This window comes from Cupressus sempervirens, chromosome 10 (assembly GCF_028749045.1).
Source record: "Cupressus sempervirens isolate cs-2001-9-10 chromosome 10, ASM2874904v1, whole genome shotgun sequence".
Taxonomy (NCBI): Eukaryota; Viridiplantae; Streptophyta; class Pinopsida; order Cupressales; family Cupressaceae; genus Cupressus; species Cupressus sempervirens.
The window spans coordinates 611,347,097-611,373,099 of NC_143127.1; the positions used below are offsets into that span (position 1 = coordinate 611,347,097).

General features: G+C 34.9%; 1 protein-coding gene across 1 annotated transcript; it reads left to right on the forward strand.

Moving 5' to 3' along the window:
• Positions 1 to 2,508: 2,508 nt before the first annotated feature.
• Positions 2,509 to 4,372, forward strand: LOC149535330 (cyclin-A3-1-like). Its single transcript, XM_089806127.1, has 6 exons — positions 2,509 to 2,541; positions 2,650 to 2,710; positions 2,846 to 2,868; positions 3,111 to 3,224; positions 3,323 to 3,481; positions 4,136 to 4,372. Exons 1-6 carry the CDS (start codon positions 2,509 to 2,511, stop codon positions 4,370 to 4,372), a joined length of 627 nt encoding a protein of 208 aa, XP_089662253.1.
• Positions 4,373 to 26,003: the final 21,631 nt, after the last annotated feature.

Genomic DNA, 26,003 nt, shown 5'->3' on the forward strand with positions numbered 1-26,003 from the left:
ATTTCAGAAATGGATGATTACAAACTCTAATATCTTTTGTATATCTATCCAATCTGAATGTGTTAGACTTGATCTATTCCAAATGTATGTCAAGCAGATTCAATATTAAGAACTACTAAATATTAAGGTATTATTTCAGAACTCCAAATAAGGCAGAGCATTTCTGAATTTCAATGCTCTCTTGCTTGGCCAAGTATAAACATATACATATAGATTTGAAATACTATGTCTTGGGTGTATGTGTCTCCACAAAGTGGACACATCCACTCAAGACATGTCTTTTCACTAACAGTGATTTATAATGCAAAATGAACTAATTACCAATTGGTGTTTATTATTATTAGTTTGAGTTTGAGCTAAATCAAACCTCTTCACAAAGTCATCGATCTCCAAAGGAAATTAATCAAACTTCAATCTGATTTATATATATGCATATAAGCCAATCACATGATCATGGCTCAATCAATATATGAACATGAAATGTCAAGAAAAGATCTATCTGAACAGATCGATGATATAATTGGATAAGAATAACAGATTTAGTAGATGACAATATAATGATCTGTATTTTAGTATATATGTGTATGTTCTAATATGAGCAAAGTGTGTTAGTATGTATGCATGTATGTTATATGCAAATCTAGATAGTTTATATTATAATCCAATTTATATGAATGAAGCTAATCATCAACATTTATTATAATTTACTAGTCATGCTTCCTTTTTCATTATATAGTCCCACCTGAATAGTGTAAATTATTGGCAAAATAGATAATTTGGGAAAATCGTTTCCACTGATTGATGACCAGCTTTATTTAGTTTATAAGCATTCTTGCTCTTGATTAAAAAAGTCATACAAAGAAATCTATAGTTAATATTCATTATGCTTGGCACAGTCAAAGTGACTAGAAAAGGCAGGATGAGAGAGAGAGAGAGAGAGACTTGGCAGGCCCATCAATGACATGCTAAGTATAGCCCATGAAATGTTCTTCAACCTATGTGAACCACCCTAATTGAGTGCATCACAAGAATTTTTTTTTATCTTGATTAGAAGCTACGTGCAATTAAAAAAGCAATCCTAAAGAACTTCCTATAGAAATGAATCACTCCAAACCCAATACCGTACCATCTTTCTGTTGCAATGAGAAAATGTCTTATAGAAAGGGAAAATATTCACCACTAACTACTTGAAATTTGATGTGCAAAAGCTAACATTTTAAAAGGGAAGATTAAAAGAATACCTTCTCAGGAGATTGTTCATCCTCATCCTCGTCACTATCTTCACCATTCATTGGGCCCTGAGCAGCAATTGCATCATAAAACTCTTGACACTATAACAAGATGGGAGGTGATAATCTATACACTACTAAGTTATAATAGTTGACTAATTATTTTTGTGTTTTTTTTCAAGTTGGTAATCTTTACAATTGTGTAGATAATATATTGATCTAGTAGTTCTTTTTCTCAGTGATAGATTCATCAGTGTACACATTTTGGGAAAAAAATTTAGTTGATATTGAACCAAGGCGTATAAGATTACAATCAAACTAGTACATGACAAGTACAATTCTTGATATAGTGTCTGCTACTTGTATTCAAGTAACATCCTAGTTTTTCAATTTTATATTGCATGCTGGTTCCTCTATGCTCATTTAATATATGTAAAAATGACATGGATATTTTACCTTTCACTAAGCAAAGGAGTCAAAGTTTTCTTACTACATGGTTATTAGAATAAAATCATATGATATTTTAGAATTGTAATCTCAGGTTGATTTGCCATTTCATCTCGCCAAATAGTAAGTTCTCTTCTTATGTAGAACTACATTTAACCTCTTCCAAAATAGAATTCATAATCAGACTGGGATTTAAGATGTCGATAATAATCTGCCAATAATTATCTATCAGTGAAGTCACTATTGACCACCTTAAATAGCAAGTTTCATCCCACAAAAGACAAGATTTTAACTAGCCAACAGTGAAATTACAAAACAGTTACATAAAATCTGTAAGGCATTGTTATACCAGTTACTTACAACTACCTAATCAAGTAATTTAGTTTTACTCTCTTCTGAAATAACGTGCAACTTAGATTGGAAATTAATAGTCAAGTTGTTATCTAGAAATGGAGTTACTCTTGATTAGCTCCTTGGATGGATCTACAATGTTCTAGGCATATAACTATAGATCCTTGGATGAATCTGCAATGTTCTACAGAGGAAGCTATGAATTACTTTATTTTTATGTGGTGTGCTAGATATAGATTTAGTTGATAAATATCTTCACTAAAAATTACATATTTTTGTTAATGTTCTAAGCTTAAATGAAGTAATATAGGTACTCAAAGCAAAAAAGTTACCGGTTTTCATGTAGCAAGCTAGACTAAATTTATGACATTTTCTTGAAGCTTCTTTTGATTAATACTTATAGTCATCAATTACTTTTCAGCTAAAATAGTGAGCATTACCTTGTTACATTAAAACAATTCAACAGGAGATCAATGCAAATATGAGGGGCATACTTGTTGATTGGCTTGTTGAGGTTTGTTGCTTATTGCATTTCTTCATGCTATCTATATATTTATTTTGTCCTATTGTAGTTGTGCAATTAATTTTGTATAATCAATTCAAAATTAGATTGTTGTAACAGGTTTCTGAGGAGTACAAGCTTGTGCCAGATACACTTTACTTGCATGCTTGTTGCCTCATGTGTACTTCTTGCCTATTGTAACATTTTCTTTTCTTTTCTTTTCTTTGGTTAATTTTTAACTACTGCTTTGATGTCACTTTCAGGAAGTACGAAGAAATTTGTGCTCCACATGTGGAATAATTTTGTTACATTACAGATAATACTTACACAAAGGAGGAGGTACAATTTTCCTTTTGTATTGCAAGATGATTTGTCACATCTCTCTTGGACACTATTCTTAAAATGAGAATTATCCTTATCTTAATCTAATAGGTGTTAGAAATGGAGATTGATGTCCTAACTCACTTGCGATATGATCTGACAACACCAATAACTAAGAGCTTTCTCAGGTAATGTGGGAGATAAAATTATTTAATATATAAAACTATTTTATTCTTACCTTCATTATTTTTTTCATTCAGGTTCCATCTCTACATTTGGAATTCATGGGCAATTATCTTGCTAAACTCACCCTTGTTGAGTATGAATTTCTCTATTATGTTCCATCAATGATAGCTACATCAGCTGTATTTGTGGTAAGGATGACTCTTGATCTTGGAACCTGTCCCTGGGTAATGTAAATTCCATCGAGTCATTTTTTTGTTTGGTCTTGTCTGTACTAAAATTTGAACAGGATTTTATTGTCCTCGATCTTCAAAATCCTATGCTAGAACATTACACAGGCTATAAAGTATCAGAGATGAAGGATTGTATTCATGCATTGCATAATTTACAACTAAATAGAAAAGGGTGTGCATTGATTGCAGTCAGGGAGAAGTATCGCCAACACAAGGTATCTAAATATCTTCTAGTGTTTAAAATTCTAAATTTATCACCCCCATAGTCAATAATTTCCAACATCTTTCTTTTGTATTTATAGTTCAAATGTGTGGCAAACTTTTCTTTTGTACTATGATTTGACATGCTTCTATAGAGAAAAATAAAAAGAGAAATAATAGTATTTTATGCATTTTAGGTCAAGATCCAGTGCACAAGCTCATCAGAGAGTTGATAACATTGAAAAGAATCAATGAACAGGTCAACTCCCATTGATAACCCCCACCACCAAGACTTTAAAATATTGATACTCACGGCCATAAAACTAAGCAGACAATGGATTTCCTTAGTGTGATGCTTAAAGTCACCAGCTGTTGCAACTCCACCAATAGCTAGCACAGTCAATGAGAAATACACACATTCACCACCAGTATCTCTTTCTCAGCAAAATTTTCCATATCCTTTGAATTCACAATCAAATTCTCCATATTGAAATGGAGGTTACTCTTTAGGGATGTCATCAACACAATAGAATGAATACCAAAAGTTTCCACACCATGGCCCAGAGTCATAATTTGACAAATCTAGCCAGAGTTTGCAATGGTCAAATCCAGCAAGGCAGTCTCCTAGTCCATAACAATCGGTTCTGTTATATGGGCCACAATCACAGAATTTAAAGACATCAACACAAAAGACTTCTAAAAACCTTCCTCTCACTCCTTGGGAAGTGGAGCAATCACAAAATACATCACAAGGTGTAGATAATCTGCAAGGACCTCCCATATATGATAGCAATGTTATAATAGTTATTCCCCCTCCTCCAGAAAAGTACAATCAGAGACAACAGTTTTTTCAGCAGCAACAAGCTTTGGATTCTGGCCAGTCTACACATGGTTACAATGAATAAACACATGATGAGTTGATATCAAGGACACAAAACATCTCCATTCATGATGGAACTCACAATGATGCATATCCACAACAATCTTTAACTTCCAGCAAACAAGTTAAACCTGAAGATAAGTTGTTTGAAGACCTAGTTGACTTTGCCAAGGCAAAAAGTAAAGCTTCACCCAATAAAAGTGAAAGTTTTTAAAAATTAGAGATTGTTCTCTAGGATGGTTTGTACTACATATCTTCAAGTAGCTTGCTACAAGTGATGGTTTAGGTGTAGCATCAGTTTTATCGAAGCCATTGTGTAGTCTTTTGTTCAATTGAGGTTTAGTACTCATTATGTGCTATATTATTCCTAGTGCACTGCAATTTAATTTATTTTTTGTTACTTTTATTTTCTGATATGAAATTCCTTTTGAAGATTTGTATATTGAAACAAACTTATGTTCTTACCTAGAAGGTAAATAATTTCAGTAACAGTGCCAAAAGATCCATATATATATTGCAATGTATTGCTAAAGCTTGTTCTATTTCAGATCTCAAGTAGTGTGTGAGCATTATCTTTTCTTATCATAGTATTTGTGGGAAGTAATTGCTTGTGTGGCCTTGCACTATTCTCTAGTTCACAATTTGATTGTGGCATTTTGTTTGAAGCAAAGCTTTATAATTACAAATCTAGGATATTTTAATAGATTGTTTACTTGTGTGAGGGGATAAAACCCATTTTGGTGCCCTAAAATAAGATAACTATATATAGAAACTCAATCATTAAGACATTTGGTATGGATTTGAGCTATCTTGATGGAACTATTTCTAATAAGAGTAGGAAAGAATGGTTATTGTTGATGTTTTTTAGGCATTCTATAAAATAGTTCACATGCCTTGCATATGATTTAACATTTTGCATGCATCCTGCACTCTCTCATCTGACTGATGATGGATTATGGAGAGTCGTCTGAAACGATGATGCTAAAAAACACACACAATCAATTCCAAAATGAAATTGCATTACAAATGGATTGTGGAAATCTAATATTGTTAATTTTGCATGCATGTCTACCAGGACAATCACAACTTAAACATATAAACTTAAATATATATGTTTAATTTGTGATTGTCCTAGTAGACATGCATGCAAAATTAACAATATTAGCTATCCACAATCCATTTGTATTGCAATTTCATTTTGGAATTGATTGTGTGTGTTTTTTAGCATCATCGTTTCAAACCACTCTCCATCATTAGCCAAATGAGAGAGTACAAGATGCATGCAAAATGTCATATCATATGCAAGGCATGTGAACTATTTTATAGAATGCCTAAAAAAATTTACACCCACGCATTGGTAGAAATTTCTACCTTCATTGGTCAAAAATTTTGACCTTCATCGGTCGAAATTTCTACCTTTATTGGTCAAAATTTCTACATTTAATGGTCAAGATTTTCTACCTTCATTGGTTGAAATTTCTACCTTTATTGGTCAAAAATTTCTTACTTCATTGGTCAAAATTTCTACCTTCATTGGTCCAAATTTTGACCAATTCCTGGCAGAACTTACAACATGGCTATGGAAGTTTTTAGACCAATGTATTGGTCAAAATTTTGACCAACTAGCAGATTGGTCAAAATTTTGACCGAAATTCTTTTGACCAATGGGTTGGTCAAACTTGGTCGAAGTTTGGTCAAAATTTTGACAAATAATGGTCAAAAAATGGTGTCAAATGTACTAGTGAATTCATATGACTATAGAGAACTTGGAGATCTTTCCAAAAATGTAAATAGTTTGTCAATCAGAGTCCCAGATCAAAAGTTATGCCTCCCAGAAGTTGGACTACCATTTCTAGATTCTTCTAATTTTACACTGACTTCTAACATGATTTTTAGAACCATCTATTTTGGTGGTGGAGGCCAAATTGCATATTCTAGAATGTATTCCTAACCCTAAACCTAATTGGGGTTACTTAAGAACATTCCTAGCATTGTAAAGGTAGTTTTTTGGTTGGAGTTTGGGAGAGGGTACTGTGAGGAGGATTTTTCTCCAAAATCAGACCATTATAAGCCCATAGGGCATTTCTGTGAGTTTATTTTCATTGTACTAAATATAATAGCATATCACTTCTAGTAATAATTTTTCCCTTTTCTTGTTGCCTTCATTTTGGTTGTGGTTTGTGCCCTCGTCATGACCACAATATCCCTTTCCCCTCCAATTTATCTTAGTTGTTCTCTCAAAGATGCTCCATTATCTATTTAGAGAAAAGTCTGGCTGGGTGAGTATTCTTCAACATTAGAAGATAATCCTATCTCCAACTCTCTTTTTTTGGGAGCATGTGTGTCAAGTGGGCTCTCACACCTTGGTCTTTTGTATGGAGGAACATAATGTACATTCTTGGCCACTACATACCCAGCTCTTTTCTATAATGTATACTTCCCTAGGTTCAAAATCATTTTGTTTTCTAGCCTCCTTTCCACCTCAATGGCTTTGTCTGGGTATGCTTGTATGAGAACTTCTTTCTTTTCATTCATTTTTTGCATAATCCCAACAAAATTGTCCATCAACATATTTATTTTTATATCCCAATATTTTCTATCTGCTAGGGGATCATAACCTAGATCAAAAGCATTTATAAAGTCTAAGACTTTACTATAAACTATCCATTTTTCCTTCCTAAGCTCTTGTTCTTGCAATGAGAACTTATTTTTTACTATGTCCTCAAGAAAGTATACAATTTGCTTCTAAATTTTAGCCTTACTCCTTTCTTTGAGGAGGTCATAAAAACCCTTTGAGTCTACAAAATGGGCATGGGACTGAGCCATTTGATATCTATCTAAGAATCTGATGCGGGAAAATCTTGCATGAGAAAATTATTTATTCACAAAAAAAAAAAAAAAAAAAGAGAAAAGAAAAAAAAAAATTGTGGAGGAGAGAGAAAGTGATGAAAATGGAAGGAAAATAATAAAAAATAGAAAAATAAGAAAAAAGGAGAAAAGAGGAATTTCTATTTTCAAGGTGCATGGGTGGCATAAATAGAAAATAATAAAAATAGTTGTCATTCCACTAATCGAGGTGTGTAGGTGGCATCTTAGAAGTTTGTGGAAAGATCCTTAAATCATGTATTTAATATTTGTTGGGTGCGTAGTTGTATTTGGGGTGGGAATTTGATATTTATTTAAAGGTAGTTATTTTTACCTTTTATCCCACATTGGTTGTGTTTGTAATGTATTGGGTTAGAAGTGCCTATTTAATCAAGGCTTATTATCATTTGTAATCAAGTTTAAGAAATGGAAGCTCTTGTAAGGAAGTTGGAGAAATAGAAGCTCTTCAAGTGAAGCTCTTCAAGTAGAAGCTCTTTGTATGTAATCTCTTGTAAGGAAGTCCAAGAAATAGAAGTTCTTGCATTGTAAGCTCTTCAAATGTAATCTCTTCTAATGGATTTCAAGTATTAATGGATGCTTTATGAAGCATTTTTTTCATCTCTCTATCTCCATATTGTTGCATTTTTGGTTGTGAGTTGGTAGGGGTGGTGTGGCCCGTCATCAGTGGTATCAGAGTAGGAGTTCCTGAGCATGTGGACAGATCGCCAAAAGTGAGGCAGTTTGCGTCAGGACCTTGAGTTGGGTGAAGTTTGTGAAGAAGTTCTTGATTGTGTAGATAGAGTGCCAACTGTGAGGCAGTTTGCATGAGGTTCTTGTGTTGCATTGGAGACTTGATTGTGGAGAAGAGAATGAAGAAGATGACTTTTGTGATTGGATGGATTCTGAGGATTCCTCAACTTGAGAAATTTAGAGCAAGAAATCAACAATCATTGCTAGTTGATTTGCAGAAGCAAGTGAATGAATTAGAAGCTGAGTTGTGGAAACGAAGAGTGCATTACCAGAAAAGAGATGTTGATAATTCCTTGGATGTGGAAAAGGAAGATGATCCAGTGGAAGAGCAAGCGGATGAAGAGAAAATTATTTGCAAACCAAAAGTTGAAGTAGATGAAAGAGAAGAGGAAGAGCATGAAGATAACCGGATTTGTATGTCAAAAGTGGATGAAGGTGATTGGAAGACTAAAACAATGGAGGAAGAGTATAGTGCCTTAGTTGGAGATCAAGCAAGTGAAGAAGTTACATGCATTTTTGACAACATGAAAGAGGCAAGCAAAGATGAGAATGTCAAACAGGTAAATTTTTATGAATCATGGGATGTTGTGTTTGATATGAGTTTAAAAGATATTGATGATGGTTTGCATGAGGATCTTGTTAGTGATGTGTGGTATGCAAAGGAAGATTGGTATGGTATTGTTGGGTTTATTATAGGTGTGATTAATTCAACAAGATTGGATGAGGATGAGAGTTATACTTGGACAAAGTTCATTGCAAAGGAGAAATTTCAGCAATAGACACTTGTTCCAGCCAGTTGTTGGAAAATAAGAAAGAAGGAAATATATCGGCACCGGATACTTGTTCTAGCTATGTGTTGGAGGAAGAGCAAAAAAAAAAAAAAAAAGAAATCTCAACAGCGGCTACTTCATTTTGTGAATCCATACTCACAAAATTTTTCCTACCATGGGAGTCGGATGCAGGAGTATCATGCATCAGCAAAAAAAAATGTGGAAGATTTGCATGTTGGTTTTCTTGTCCCTATTGAGCTGGAAGCTTGTGGTGAAGATGAAGATGGTTCTATATCTCTCTTTTGACATCAAAGTGTGGGACACACTTTTCTATCTACCAAGGGAGTCTGATGCAAGAGCATCTTGCATGAGAAAATTATTTATTCACAAAAAAAAAAAAAAAAAAAAAGGAAAAAAAAAAATTGTGGAGGAGAGAGAAAGTGACGAAAATGGAAGGAAAATAATAAAAAATAGAAAAATAGGAAAAAAGGAAAAAAGAAGAATTTCTATTTTCAAGGTGCATGGGTGGCATAAATAGAAAATAATAAAAATAGTTGTCATTCCACTAATCGAGGTGTGTAGGTGGCATCTTAGAAGTTTGTGGAAAGATCCTTAAATCATGTATTTAATAATTGTTGGGTTCTTAGTTGTATTTGGGGTGGCAATTTAATATTTATTTAAAGGTAGTTGTATTTACCTTTTATCCCACATTGGTTGTGTTTGTAATGTCTTGGGTTAGAAGTGCCTATTTAAGCAAGGCATATTATCATTTGTAATCAAGTTCAAGAAATGGAAGCTCTTGTAAGGAAGTTGGAGAAATAGAAGCTCTTCAAGTGAAGCTCTCAAGTAGAAGCTCTTTGTATGTAATCTCTTGTAAGGAAGTCCGAGAAATAGAAGTTCTTGCATTGTAAGCTCTTCAAATGTAATCTCTTCTAATGGATTTCAAGTATTAATGGATGCTTTATGAAGCATTTTTTTCATCTCTCTATCTCCATATTTTTTCATTTTTGGTTGTGAGTTGGTAGGGGTGGTTTGGCCCATCATCAGTGGTATCAGAGCAGGAGTTCCTGAGCGTGCGGACAGATCGCCGAAAGTGAGGTAGTTTGCATCAGGACCTTGAGTTGGGTGAAGTTTGTGAAGAAGTTCTTGATTGTGTAGATAGAGCGCCGACTGTGAGGGAGTTTGCATGAGGTTCTTGTGTTGCACTGGAGACTTGATTGTGGAGAAGAGAAAGAAGAAGATGAATTTTGTGATTGGATGGATTATGAGGATTCCTCAACTTGAGAAATTTAGAGCAAGAAATCAACAATCATTGCTAGTTGATTTGTAGAAGCAAGTGAATGAATTAGAAGCTGAGTTGCGGAAACGAAGAGTGCATTACCATAAAAGAGATGTTGATAATTCCTTGGATGTGGAAAAGGAAGATGATCCAGTGGAAGAGAAAGCAGATGAAGAGAAAATTATTTGCGAACCAGAAGTTAAAGAAGATGAAAGAGAAGAGGAAGAGCATGAAGATAACTAGATTTGTATGCCAAAAGTAGATGAAGGTGATTGGAAGACTAAAACAATGGAGGAAGAGTATGGTGCCTTAGTTGGAGATCAAGCAAGTGAAGAAGTTACATGCGTTTTTGACAACATGAAAGAGGCAAGCAAAGATGAGAATGTCAAACAGGTAAATTTTTATGAATCATGGGACGTTGTGTTTGATATGAGTTTAAAAGATATTGATGATGGTTTGCATGAGGATCTTGTTAGTGATGTGTGGTATGCAAAGGAAGATTGGTATGGTATTGTTGGGTTTATTATAGGTGTGATTAATTCAACAAGATTGGATGAGGATGAGAGTTATACTTGGACAAAGTTCGTTGCAAAGGAGAAATTTCAGCAACAGACACTTGTTCCAGCCAGTTATTAGAAAAGAAGAAAGAAGGAAATATATCGGCACTGGATACTTGTTCCAGCTATGTGTTGGAGGAAGAGAAAAAAAAAAATCTCAACAGTGGCTACTTCATTTTGTGAATCCATACTCACAAAATTTTTCCTACCATGGGAGTCGGATGCAGGAGTATCATGCATCAGCAAAAAAAAATGTGGAAGATTTGCATGTTGGTTTTCTTGTCCCTATTGAGGTGGAAGCTTGTGGTGAAAATGAAGATGGTTCTATATCTCTCTTTTGACATCAAAGTGTGGGACACACTTTTCTATCTACCAAGGGAGTCTGATGCAAGAGCATCTTGCATGAGAAAATTATTTATTCACAAAAAAAAAAAAAAAAGAGAAAAGGAAAAAAAAAATTGTGGAGGAGAGAGAAAGTGATGAAAATGGAAGGAAAATAATAAAAAATAGAAAAATAGGAAAAAAGGAGAAAAGAAGAATTTCTATTTTCAAGGTGCATGGGTGGCATAAATAGAAAATATTAAAAATAGTTGTCATTCCACTAATCGAGGTGTGTAGGTGGCATCTTAGAAGTTTGTGGAAAGATCCTTAAATCATGTATTTAATATTTGTTGGGTGCTTAGTTGTATTTGGGGTGGGAATTTAATATTTATTTAAAGGTAGTTGTATTTACCTTTTATCCCACATTGGTTGTGTTTTTAATGTCTTGGGTTAGAAGTGCCTATTTAAGCAAGGCTTATTATCATTTGTAATCAAGTTCAAGAAATGGAAGCTCTTGTAAGGAAGTTGGAGAAATAGAAGCTCTTCAAGTGAAGCTCTTCAAGTAGAAGCTCTTTGTATGTAATCTCTTGTAAGGAAGTCCGAGAAATAGAAGTTCTTGCATTGTAAGCTCTTCAAATGTAATCTCTTCTAATGGATTTCAAGTATTAATGGATGCTTTATGAAGCATTTTTGTCATCTCTCTATCTCCATATTGTTGCATTTTTGGTTGTGAGTTGGTAGGGGTGTTGTGGCCCGTCATCAGAATCTCCCCATATTCCTCCATTCGTTCTTAACAAAAATAAAGTTATGAACAATAGTACGCTGGGGGAAAATGTACCTTTAGATTTACCCAACAAATCTCTTCCCTCAATTAATCCAATTTGCCACAACAATTTAGCAATCCCTATTCTTAAAGGCACTTGGAATGGTAACATGTGTGGTTTTCCCAAAAAACCATAAACTCTAAAAATTGTGGACACTTCATATGGGATGATATCTCCCCAATTATGGATTACCAATAACACTTTAGCATGGTCTTTAGGTCTAATCAATTCTAATAGAGGTTGTGGTATCCTAGGGCTATCCCCTATTAACAACATTCTGAACCTAGAAGCAAAATATTTGTCAAACCTAATAAAATAGGCATCAATCACCTCCCATGTCATATTTGCACTCCATAATTGAACAGGGAGTTTTTCTCCCTCTCTTTCCAATTTAGTTTCATTACCTTAGAGAAAAAGGTAACTCCCTTGTATAAGCATTTATACATCAACATGGAGTACCAACAAAAAGGCTTATCAACCTTATCCTTTGCAATTCTTATTAAGCCATTATGAATCTCCTCTGCTAAATGACTAGCAAAATAAAAACTGAACTCATTCCATACTGAAAATTTTGAGAAATAATGAAGACAATAGATTCTTGAATGTGATCTTGCTCATCCATGCCAAAGATCTTGCAAAGAGAAAAATATAAATTCTGTGCCCTAGGGTTGAATTATTTTTACAATAGAGACGTGGGGGTATTTTGTGTAACCAAGGGAAATGATCCAATTTTTATAAAATGCTCCTTTAGTGGTCCTCCCCTTAGATATATTCTTTGTGCATCATACCTAGCTTGCAGGTCTTCTATGTCTATTTTTTCATGAATGGCGTGGTTAGGGTTTAGCTTAGAAACTTCTTTGATTAGTTTAGGTGAAACCCTAAAGAGATTATCACCCACATGGTTCTTTAAAATTCTAGTAATTGGGTCAAACTTTTTTTCCATTATTGCCAATAAATCATCGTCAAGGAAAACTCTTGGAACAATCAATTTACCTATATTGAATTCCCATACATTGTTTACTAGAGTATCTAATTTACTTTATGTAAACCATTTTTGAAAAAACCCTAATCCTCCAACAAACACTTTCGCATCCCTTAACCAGTTTGCTTTATCATAGAAACCCTTAGTGAACAATAACCTAGGGCTTTTTGGAATAAGTTGTTTTCCCCTAGCTAATTCATTCATAGATTGTGGCATTTTTTCCAAGAAATCATCATGTACCACCCTCTTCAAATAATCTAGTTTTCCCAAAAAATCCTTTTGTGGAGGCATTTTTGAAATTTACCCTAATGCAATTACAATTTCTTAATTTTCCAGAAGCTCAGATGACTTACCCATTTTCTTGCTTTTTCTTCTTTGGAAATTGCTCAACAATGTGTCGAACCCTTGGAAAATCTTTCCCTTAGCTTTGGAAATCTTTGCACTATAGGAATTCTACAATCTTATGGCCTAATAATGGAGAATTGGAATTTTTATTACAGCATTAAGCTTGCACAAAAAAGCATTGATCAGATTTAATGTTTCAACAATCATATTCTATTTTGTGCCATGAAGTTTAAAATTCCTCCATCAATCATCAAGAATCAGATAGCTTACTTTGAAATTAGAATGACTGCATTAACCCTTTTTGGAAATTGCCACACATCAACAGGGTGCTTCCCCACTTTAGTTAAACTTTCATCACTTTTATGTTGTAGCGTTGCACCTTCTATTGATCTTCCCAAGGTCAACGGTTCATATATCTCATACCTTTTATGACCTAGTCAACAAGAGAAACCAATGGAATGAGTTGCTTTTTCTAGCATGTCAGACAATTTCCAACTATTTTTACCTTTTTAAAATTGGGATGCATGACATCACCGAGTACATGTGTTGCTAGGGCACTTTCCCCCATCAGTTAAACTTCACACATCTTTTCATTATGGTAATAAACCCACCACAGATCTTCCAAAGATCAATGATGTCATGACTATAATACTAAAAGGTGACTCCATTGCTCATCTCTATAATACCCCAAAATTGGCACATTGCCATGTTATCCAATTTTGGTCTATTTGATCAACCCTAAATTCCTATGTCACTAGGAAATTCTCATTCTGATTCTTGCTACTTGATTTAATTGTCAAATGTAGAAGACCCTAATCTACATTAATCACATTATTTATTTCATTCCTAAATTATTGACTCAAATTAGCTACATTAAACTTGTTGATTAGATTTAATTTAATATAAAGCATTCATGCTTTGATTAAGTTAACTTATCTCCTAAAGCTAATGTACTAAGGAATTAAATTTATTTAATTTAATAATGTCCTTATTTTAATTATTGGGTTTGATTACTCAATTAATTAAAATATGCATTTATGAAACCATTTCTCCTTTTAGTAAATTAAATAATCTCTTCAAATCTTTTCTTCAGTTCCAAAATTGAAACTCTAAGTGAACTATTTCTTGAATTGGAATTAATTTAGTTAACTTTTTCTCACACTCATGTGAAGCTCAATTAACTACTCATCACACTCAGATTTGAAATAGTTAACTTCACATGCATAGGGAATTTTCCATCTCAACTGGATCTTATCTCCAATCTTGACTGTTGATCTGAGTTGATCTCAACCGTTGATTGATTTTGAGAATTCTATATAAGAGGCTTATAGTTCCTCATTACAAAGGTTGGAATTTGAATTGCATCAAATTATTGTCAAACCACATACTCATTTGCTTAATATTCTCAGAACTTTTCATTTCTTAGCTTTAATATCATATAGATTAAAATGTAATCATATAGTTTAATTTGCTTTATCTATTATTAGATTAATTGAATCTCTCATCTAGATTAATTGCATTAGCATTTAGATGCATAAGTCCTTTGTACTAAAAGGTCTGGTAGCCCACTTCTTCATCTAAGAGCAAGGTAAAATCCTTCTAGTGAGAAGGCAATAGGTCATGCAGATTAGATTACTCATACAAACAATTCAATGTTTATTCCAAGATGATCTCTCAAGTAAAGACCATGTTGAAGTGTGTGTGAGAATAAGAGCCCCACTATTCACACATACATTTTTGGTGCCCACCATGGGTCAAAGAAAATCAATTTTTCTAGCCTCATCTATTTTATTTTCTATTATTTTAATCTTTCTATCACACATGTTCATACAAATTTCCAAATTTTCATGTGAGAAACCCAATTTTCACATGAAGGTCTAAAGATTTTGCCTCTTTCTTTGCACTTCCTCATACAAAAAAGTACATAATCACACAGTTTCTCACGGGTGCACAAATTTTTCTCACGTAGGCCTCTGCAATATTTTGTGCAAAGTTTTGCAACAGCACATGCAAAATGCTATTTTTCCAAAATTCAGTTTATCATTTTTTTTGACTAATGTGTTTTCTTTAAAGCATTTTTGTTATAATTTATAGTTTTCTATAGCATAACCATGGTTTGCAAGATTTTTTGATGAAGGCACCTTTTATCCAAACACTTCAAACATGAATTGACTATTTGATTGTAGGATGCTATGAAAGAAACACATGTCAAAGCCCAATTTTAAACCCATTCTAAATGTCATGTCTTTTTCTTGCTTTCCATACATAGTATAATTAGGGCTTGTGAACATTGTAGGGTGCAAGATAGGGGAATAGGTGAGTATTCTCTTTACCACTTGGAGCTCATGACCAAGAGTAAATCAGAAACCTAGATGCCTCTAAAAGATGGCATCTGAGGGAGGTAAGAAAACTAGTGGTTCTCTAGTGTGAGTCTTATTCTATGAAGGGATGATGATTTCCTTTTAGGGAATCAAAATCTTGAGAAAGGATAAGTCTAGATCAATTAAGCTAAATCAGTGATTAATATGTCTTGCATGTTTGGGGGAGGTGATGAGGTAGAGGAGTACGCTCTTTCCTCTTGAGGGAAATTAGAAACTTGGACCTTAGATCTGAACCACTAGTCTGAGTCAACCCTTAGAGGGCCTACCAAAGAAATCCAACCTCCAAGAATGACTCAAGTGAGCACACTCCTTTCACTGAAGATTCCAACTCACTATAATAAAGAAGATTTATAGAGTGAAAGACTCCAAGGCCATATTAATTTCTTCCTTTTCATTCCTAATATTGCATATCAAGAGGAGGTTTTGTCTATTGCACTAGCTCGTACTAGCCCCAGTCTTGCTATTCAAGTGTGTGCACTTTTAGATGCTGGTGTGGGTTGTTGGTCTCAACTCTTCTTGTGAAGCCACCATGGACTAATATAAATGGAAGAAAAGTAAAATCCTTATAGTTAGCTACTACCTGATTCACCTACGAAAGGGGGCATAATCTTTGTACAAGGAGGGGGAAGAATCTGTCTTATAGAACTCACCATAGGCATGCAATTGGGAATTGGAAGATGGTATACATGCTTGACCCCTGCCACAAGGGTGTTCATTCATTTTATATGTTATTGAGCCCTTTTCATACACCAAAAATATGGGCACCCTCTAAGGGGTGATATAGTTGTGTGAGGGGTGCACATGCACATAATTTGTGGGATAAAGGTTTTTCCTTCTCTACCAATTTTTTGTTTTAAGGATAAAATTGTGTTTCTTATTGAGTTTTAAAATTTATCCAAACCTATCTAAAAAAACTAAAAGTCAAGACTGCCCCATCCCTCTGAGTTTCTTGTGTCTTTCTGAAAACAACTTGTCTTGTTTAAAACCAAATGTTGTCTAACAATTTGAAAACCAACCTTATTTTTTATCTAAAATCTATCCAAGCAACCAATAATCTAGAATAATTTGAAACCTTTAAAATATCTTCAAAATTTGGTTTTTATTGTCATTCTATTCCCAGTTTCTACACTCAATTTTCCAATATTTTGTGTGAAGTCTTTTTTTCTCAGCACTTCTTTGTACAGGCCTATCTAGTTTTTCATGCAACCTTATGAAAATCTCCTCATGAGTTCTTGAAACCTTGTTCCTTTTATCAAAATCTTGTCTTCTAATTAGTTCAACACATCCTTGTGCAACTTTGAAGTCTTCTTGCAAGAAACTAGATCCAAATTTGTTGTTTCAAGTCTTCGCTTGGTTCTTTGTTCTTTCTTGCATGGCTCCCTAGAAATCTTCACGTGAGATCTTGCCTTGGATTTATCAAAACTATCTATTAGAGTTTTGTGTGCTCTAATTTTGGTCTATACTTGCAACTTGTTACCTCTTTTCTATCTACAAACAATCTCAAACAATGACATCTTGGTTAGCTAATGACTTGTGACCTACACTTCAACTAGTCTTGTCTCTTAGTCATCTTGTTCTTGTCCTTTAGTGCTTTCTATACTCCATGTCAAAATAGTCATAATATTTGGCTGTTCTAGCCTTTACTCAGATCACTCATACACTAGTATACAACACTCTTATCTTATCTTTGAGACTATATTCTAGTGTGGTCCTTGTCTAGGTTTTTGCTTCTTGTCCTTGTTTAGGACTATAGCAACAAGAAGCAGGAACATGTTTTATACCCTTAGACTTAGATGAGGTAGAGCTAGGGGTCATAATCATGGCAAAGATTGTTGGAAATATTCAAGATATAACAGTTTACTGAGAGGGGAGGGGTGAATCAGTAAACATAAAATCTTAAATCAATTCATATTAACCAGTAAAATATTTAATCATCTAATCTACAGTATGAAGACTTTCATAACACATAAGCACAGAGATTTTGGTAACCCAGAAACCTTCCAAATTAGAAAGTAAAACTGGGGTGGGAATGAAACCCACAAATCTTCTTTACTGCAGTAGGAAGTTAGCCGGTTAAGGCATACAATGAACACTTCTGGTGATTTGCCCTGTTAGGAGCATAAAGGATTGTTATATCCACCTTGTTAAAGGATTTGAAACATACTTCATAAGTATGCACTCTGTTAGGAGATTTAGTACAAAGACTGTTAAGTCTACCCTGTTAAAGGATTTATAAAAACTGATTCACCTGTTAGAATGAAACAGTGGATCTGAATACAACTGATTGCTGATAAGATCCGCTATGCTCTGATTGTCCTTGATATGACAGATAAAACATTTCTGCTTCAATGCTGACCTTGCTGAAAACCTTCAAAATTCAGCTTACATGCTTTCGCACACATTCTTCACATACTTCATATACATCACACACATACATATGTCCTTAGAATGATACAATACATTACATATATATACCATCCAAGTTAAAATTACATGCAATGGTCGGCTGAACAAAAGTAGACAAAATTTAACTGAGTCGGCCAAATAGCAAAACAAACTCGGTAGAACAAACTTCTTTGTTTACCGACTGAGCTTGGTTAACACTGGGTCCTATATTAACCGATCTAACTCGGTAAACACTGCATCCGTCTTTACTTGGTTAATATTGAGTTTTATGTTAACCGACCGAACTCGGTTAATGCTGAGTTTTTGGTTAACCGACTGAACTCGGTTAATACTGTGAAAAAGTGTTGTCACTAATGACAAATAACTTTATGTCAACAAAGATTACTTTCTAGTTCATACATGGTCTATGTCTGGTTCATCTAATGAGAAGTCTTCATGATCTCTATCACCCGTCGGACTGCCTCATGTCCAAAGGATGTTCTCTATCAACTTAAAAAAAATCTAGAACCCCTTGTATCAAGAGGATCCCAAAACTAGCAAAGGTCCTATATCTTGCTGGAAAACATGTATCTTTTTGCTTTTCCAGCAAAGACTTCATCTTGACCTTTGTGAACTGAGACTATAGTTGATGAGGCAGGGCTGGCTGATAAGACTGGAATAGGACTATGTAAAGGAAGACTAATAGATGTGCAAATGGTATCAAAAATTGATGTTGTTGTACAGGATGGAGTGGAAGAGCTACTAGTTGCCAAAATTTGATTAAGAGAGGTCAAAATTGTAGTATTTGTAGGTACATTTATTATACATTCTGCAGTAGAGGTTGATGTGCATGATGAACTTACTGCAGAGACTGATGGAGACTCGGTTAATGAAGATGGCTGCAGCTCGGTTAATGAAGTGATTGGCACTTGTATAGATGGTACATGGAGCTGAGAGGACTTACCAGTGGAAGCTATTTCAATAGTTGATGTAACTGGAGAGTGTGGAAGAGATGCAATGATTTCAGCTGCAACTGGATCTTCTTCCACCTTTGCTTGTTCATCTTCTTTCTCTTCCATTTCTTTTTCAGCTTCTTCTTCCTCTAATTCTCTCTTAGCCTCTTCTTCCACTTCTAACAAGAGTGAATGAAGATCCTCTGGAATATCTTCAATATCATCAACATCTTCATCATCATCACTGTTGTCAGTGTCCTTGATTTCAAAAGTATCATCACTGGATTTGTGTAGATGATAGATGTTTTTCCACATGTTTGTTGCATCATTTACCACATGCTCAATGTCTTTGACAAGTATCAAACAGGTGTGGAATCTAATCATCATGTTGCCTTCGTGATCTTTCAGTGATGCTTTCATTTCAGCATTAGTGAAACTCGGCAGGAGATTCTTCAGTGTCTACTCATAGATGTCTTTTACAGTCTTGGTTGCAGCTTCCCATCTGATTTGCAACCTCTCCAATAGTTCTTTGGAGATCTGGGAGGCTATCTGGTCCGGTGAGTATTTCCATTTACCCATCTTGTTCAGTACCAGTTCCTCAATCTGCATCTTTTCTTGTTCTGTTCTGGTTTCAAACTTTAATGCTTTGAAGTTTGTGAAGCTAGCACCTGCTTCTAACTGCTTCATTCTATCCTCAAATGTGAGTGGAGGCTTAACAAGTACAGGTTCTTTCTTTCCTTGTCTTGTTCTCCTAGAGAAGACTGCAGAGGTTTGTCTTTTAGGTTTGGTGATGATCACCTTGCCTTTCTTTTGTTGAGGCTCCTTTTCCTTGTCTGACTCGGTTTCCTCTTCTTCTTCTTCTTCTTCTCCTTTGCCTTATGTTATCAGTTGGGTTATCCTTCTCTTTCCTTTGCTAATGGCTTGAGGGATTTTAATTTGGAGCTCAATTCTCGCCTTAGCTTGATCATATGTTCCAAAAATTGGTTGCCTTGGGTCTACTGGTTCATTCACCAGTGCTTCTATGATATCCCTGGCTTCGTCAATTTTTACCTCATAGGGAAGAGGTTTCACCCATGCTACTCGAGGTCTGGCTGCCTGAATGTATACCTTGTCGCAATCTACCATGAAGCATATGTCTTCTTTGTATTCTTCAACTAGTTTGGGTGGAATTCGGAACCTATGATTCATCTTTTCCTTAAATTCTTCAAAATAGTTATCCAGAATAATATCAAAATTTTCACCTAGTTCTGTAATGAACTCGTTTATCTGATAAAGAATTGGTATATCTTTTTTCCATACCACTGATCCCTTTGATGGAAAATATTTTTGAATATAAAAGAATAAACAAATCAAAAGCGAACCGAATTTGCAGGGATTGTTCTTGGAGGTTCTAATGCTTTCCATATTCTTATTGAATTGGGATAAAAGTAATTCTGATAAATCAAATTCTAAATTCTTCTTCACTATTTTGTACGCCAGATCCACAGCTTCATAGGGTACACTGTTTGGACGGCTTGAACTATAGATTTTGTGAGCAATGACGTGAATGCCAAATTTCAATTCGACGTCAGCTACAGTATTTAGCTTAAGTCCCCTACCATCCCATTCTGCTTGGGTCAGTTTCTGCAATTCCTCCCGACCTAGGGTTTTGGTAGCCTTGGCTTTGCTCAGCATGGGGAGTCCAGTAATTTTGTTAATCATATTCTTTGTGATGAGCACTGGTTGTTCTAACCACAATTGGCCATTGTGAACTCGACTGAGTACATACCTAACCCATTTAACTTGAAATTTCCTTGGCAAGTGTGAAATGTGGGTTAACCCTTTTGTTTCAAGATGCTTATGTTCGGGTTTTAGGTTTCCATCTATGCTCATTTCACCTAGGGCATTATCAATTTCTAGGTTTCCAAGTTCTTGAATAGAGCATTTAAAATGAGATCTTATATCATTGACAAGAAGTACCTTTGAAGGAATTTGAGATTGGGCACCATTGGGGTCCAGTAATTCTGCAACAGCTGGTGCTAATTTGAAGTTCGGTGCCTTCCATTCCTCTCCTCTAATCAGCATTTCTGAGCCTTTCTTAGTCTTAGAGCTTCCACTTCCGGATGCCATTGTTACTTGGTAGGTGTAGAAAAAATTCTGAATTGATTCTTTTGTTCTTTGAAAAATTCGCTCGAAAATGTCTTAAGCTCGCTCTGAATTTGCAAAAAAAATATCTTAGCTCTTTGTTCGCAGTAAAAATTTAGATCAAATTTTGCCCCTTTTGATAACAAATTTGCCATAAATGTTTTGGTACGATGGCAGAAGAAATGACAGGTTGTCATCCACTAGCTCGGTAGATATTATCAACTCGGTGATCAAAAGAAAATATTGAAGTACCGACCTTACTCGGTTAGGTCACGAACCGACCTTACTCGGTTGACACAACATGGTTAATGAAACTTAGTTGTGACCGACCGAACTCGACAAAGTCTCTTACCGACTCAACTCGGTAACTGCTACTCAGTTAATGAAGCTTTGTTACATCCAACCAAACTTGGTAAAGTATTGAACCGTCCTGGAGTCAGAGTGTATCTATAATACTAATTTGATCCATCTTATTCTTTCGGAGCTGCATAGGATAAATCTTGGAAGATGCAGTTCCAATGTTGTTTTTTTTTTTTTTTTTTTATGAATACTAATTGGAAATGGTAGAGTCACCCACCTTTTGAGTGACACTCCTTTCTGACTTATCTTGTTCGGTAGATTTTGGAATCCATTGCTGCTTCATTTGCTTTCGAATGTTATCTACTTTGATTTTCTTTTCATCTTCAATTCTTTTGATATTCAAGCAATTTTTGGCTATATGACCAAGTTCTGTACATGTATAGCACCTTACAGTTGTGTCTTTTTTCCTTAGGTGATGTCTGGCACAATTTATGCCAGTATGTCCATACTCTCCACAATAGTGACATCTGCACCAGGTGTTGTAGTCCCATCTGAATATGGCTTTGACAAGTTGTTCAGCTGGATTGAATGATTTGGATTTGCACTGGAATGCCTTGTGACCATGCTTTTTGCATTTGTAACAATTTCCTTTAAATTTTGGTTTTTCTTTACACTCATTTGCCTTGTGACCATGCTGATTGCAGTTGAAGCACTTACCATTGAATTTTGCTTTCCCATTGCTCCAGCATTTTTTTGATGTATGACCTATCTTGCCACAATGATTACAAGTGGATCTTTTATTCCTTTGTTCACCTTGCTTGGAGGATTCACCAGTTTCCTTGTATCCAAGACCAGCTTTGCTTGTTTGTCTTTGAAGATTCTGCTCATTCAATTGATTTACGTCTACCTGAGATTTCATCATCCTTTCATTGACTTGCCTTTCAGAGATTAGGTCATTTTTCAAGCTTTCATTGATTTGTCTTTCTGATCTCAAGTCATTCTATAGACTTTCATTGATTTGCTTTTCAATGTTTAAATCATTCCTTATTCTTTCATTTTGTGCTCTGAGAATCCTGGTTTCTTCATTTGCATTGGTGAGTTGGTCTATGAGATTTTCATACTGATGAGTTTGATTGTGAATTTCATGACTTCTATCTTCCAGTTCTTCTTGTCCTTTGTTTCTTTGATCCAAAGCTTCACATAGCCTGATTGACTGTATTTCTTGTTCTCTCTTAAGCTTTCTTACCTCTTCTTGCAGAGATCCATTCTTTTCTAGAAGTTCTTTGATTGCTTGGTCAGCTTCTTCTGAATTGCTTGATGGTAACAGGTCTTCAATCTTCACTTCAACATACTGATGATCATTCATTTGTTTTGCAAGATCCTTTCTTCTTTTTAGGGATTAAGAGAGATGTTCCTTTGCTTCTTTAAGTTGAACCATGGCCATTTCAAAATCTAACTTTTCATTTTCTATAACTTTCTCCAATCTGAATATCTCCATTGACTTTGATCTTTGCTCAAGCTGTCAAGCTGTTTCCTGAGAACCAAGTTAGCTCTGATACCAATTGTTGGAAATATTCAAGATATAACAGTTTACTGAGAGGGGAGGGGTGAATCAGTAAACATAAAATCTTAAATCAATTCATATTAACCAGTAAAATATTTAATCATCTAATCTGCAGTATGAAGACATTCATAACACATAAGCACAGAGATTTTGGTAACCCAGAAACCTTCCAAAATAGAAAGTAAAACTGGGGTGGGGATGAAACCCACAAATCTTCTTTACTGCAGTAGGAAGTTAGCCGGTTAAGGCATACAATGATCACTTCTGGTGATCTGCCCTGTTAGGAGCATAAAGGATTGTTATATCCACCTTGTTAAAGGATTTGAAACATACTTCATAAGTATGCACTCTGTTAGGAGATTTAGTACAAAGACTGTTAAGTCTACCCTGTTAAAGGATTTATAAAAACTGATTCACCTGTTAGAATGAAACAGTGGATCTGAATACAACTGATTGCTGATAAGATCCGCTATGCTCTAATTGTCCTTGATATGACAGATAAAACATTTCTGCTTCAATGCTGACCTTGCTGAAAACCTTCAAAATTCAGCTTACATGCTTTCGCACACATTCTTCACATACTTCATATACATCACACACATACATATGTCCTTAGAATGATACAATACATTACATATATATACCATCCAAGTTAAAATTACATGCAATGGTCGGCTGAACAAAAGTAGACAAAATTTAACTGAGTCGGCCAAATAGCAAAACAAACTCGGTAGAACAAACTTCTTTGTTTACCGACTGAGCTCGGTTAACACTGGGTCCTATATTAACCGATCTAACTCGGTTAACACTGCATCCGTCTTTACTCGGTTAATATTGAGTTTTATGTTAACCGACCGAACTCGGTTAATGCTGAGTTTTTGGTTAACTGACTGAACTCGATTAATACTGTGAAAAAGTGTTGTCACTAATGACAAATAACTTTATGTCAACAAAGATTACTTTCTAGTTCATACATGGTCTATGTCTGGTTCATCTAATGAGAAGTCTTCATGATCTCTATCACCCGTCGGACTGCCTCATGTCCAAAGGATGTTCTCTATCAACTTAAAAAAAATCTAGAACCCCTTGTATCAAGAGGATCCCAAAACTAGCAAAGGTCCTATATCTCCAAACAATATAGCTGAATTCTTATTTAGAGGACCTTTCTAATCAAAACATACTAAAACTTTTCACATTCCTACAATGGTTGAACACAAACTTGAACATGGTGAACATATTAGAGGCCAAGACCACCTAGGAATAAGAAATAGAAATACTCCTTCACTTAAACAAATTATTAAGAGGAGGAAATATTTCTTGAACACATTGGAAAGTGTTGTAAAGACAAAAACTTTCACAAGGTCGTGGAAATCCTGCTCAACAAAGAGAAAGAGAAATACTTTCTCAAAATTTCCCAAGAGGGAGATAAGCTACCTCATCACTTTAACATAGAAACTATCATTAAACCTAAGGAGGAAACTGAAACTTCCAAATTGCAAAAATAGTTGAAGATCATGGAAGACCAACTAGTCCAAATGATGTGTGATAAAGACAAACCTACAAAAACATACACCTTAGAAGCTCTTTGTCCATCCCTATTAGACAAGAGTATAGACATGCCTCCTTTTCCAAGAGGAGTTGAGTTACCTAAGTACAAAAAATACTTTAGAACTATTGATCCCCAAGATCAATTGTAGGAATTTAGGGCCTTGTCTATGGAATTTATGCATGATCAGACATATCTCATGCATCTATTCCCAAGAAGTCTAGGTGATTAGGCTATAGAGTAGTTTTCACACTTGCCTCCTAGTATCAAAATGTTTTATAAGATTGCTAACCTATTTTTTCAATACTACTCTCACAACATACAACATCTGGTTAACATTTGAGACTTGTGTAATCTTAAATAGAGAGTTGGGGAACCATTCCTCACATTCCTTTAGATATGGAGACAACTTTACACCAAATATTGTTGAAAGATTCATAAAATAGAAAAGCTTGATATTTTTGCTAATAACCTCCTACCTAATTTTGGGTACAAATTTCAACTTCAAGGTCCATGAATCTTTTAAGACATGGTCATACAAGCTATCTGCATAGAGGAATTCATGGTCAAAAAGGGTGAACTTACCCTTCAAAAGGACACAAAACAAGGATCCACCTCTAACAAGGACAAACCCAAGTATGTGAACAAAATTTGAGAGGTTGTACATAATGGAGTTGTTGACAACATCACACCTAAACTTGCTAAGGTAGCCTTTAATCTCATAGATAATCTCAAAGCATCCAAGAATGTTGAGAAACCTCCTTTTGACAATAAGGCATCTAGAAAAAATTGAGGAACTCTTGGGTCTCATGCCCAAAATGAGAGTATACACCTCTTGGTGAACCTTTGGATGTGGTCTACAAGACCTTGCTACAAAAAAAACTCATTTCTCCATTATATAATTCTTGATCTTACAATCCGCAACCATGACCACCATGGTGGAATGAAACTGCATTTTGCAAATATCATCATAACATTGGTCATAAAACTAGCAACTACATAAACTTTTTTCACAAAGTCCAAGACTTGATTTAAGATGGTGACATTTTTATAGGTGAACATAAAAAGAACTTGGATCACAAGGCTTTCAAGGAGTCATTCCCATCTTATGAAAAAGGAGAGAGCTCAAAACCAAAACCTAACAACAAGGTCAACTATACATACTACAAACAATGATGATGAGATAGTCCATATGGTTGAACAAGTTAGTGTTGAGTATTGTGACATTATCACCATCAAAGGAAAGCAAGATAACAATAAACCTAAGACACCATTTTTCTTAAGGGGTCCTACTTCCAACACATTTGGCAATAAATAATCACAATCTTGTGTCAACACTGTCACATGTTCTCATGCCAAGTTGGTACTCAAAGGCGCTATGCCTTCCGCTCTTGATCTCAAACAAAACAAAGACAAACCCCTTACTGGTCCATCTAGAAAAGGTGAAAAACTTGCAAAAAATTCCATGGATACTAACTATAGTATCCTTAATTAGTTACATTAAACTAATACTCAAATCGCAATCTTTGAGCTACTCAAAATCTTTCCTGCTCATAGGCAAATTCTCAATAAAGCTCTTGTCGAGAGAAAGATACCTCAAGATCTTGATCTTGAGAGATTTCAATCTATGGTAGGTCATCTAACCTCAAATTACTATATGTCCTTCTCTAAGGAGGATGAAAATTCATTGAGTCACTACATAATCAACCT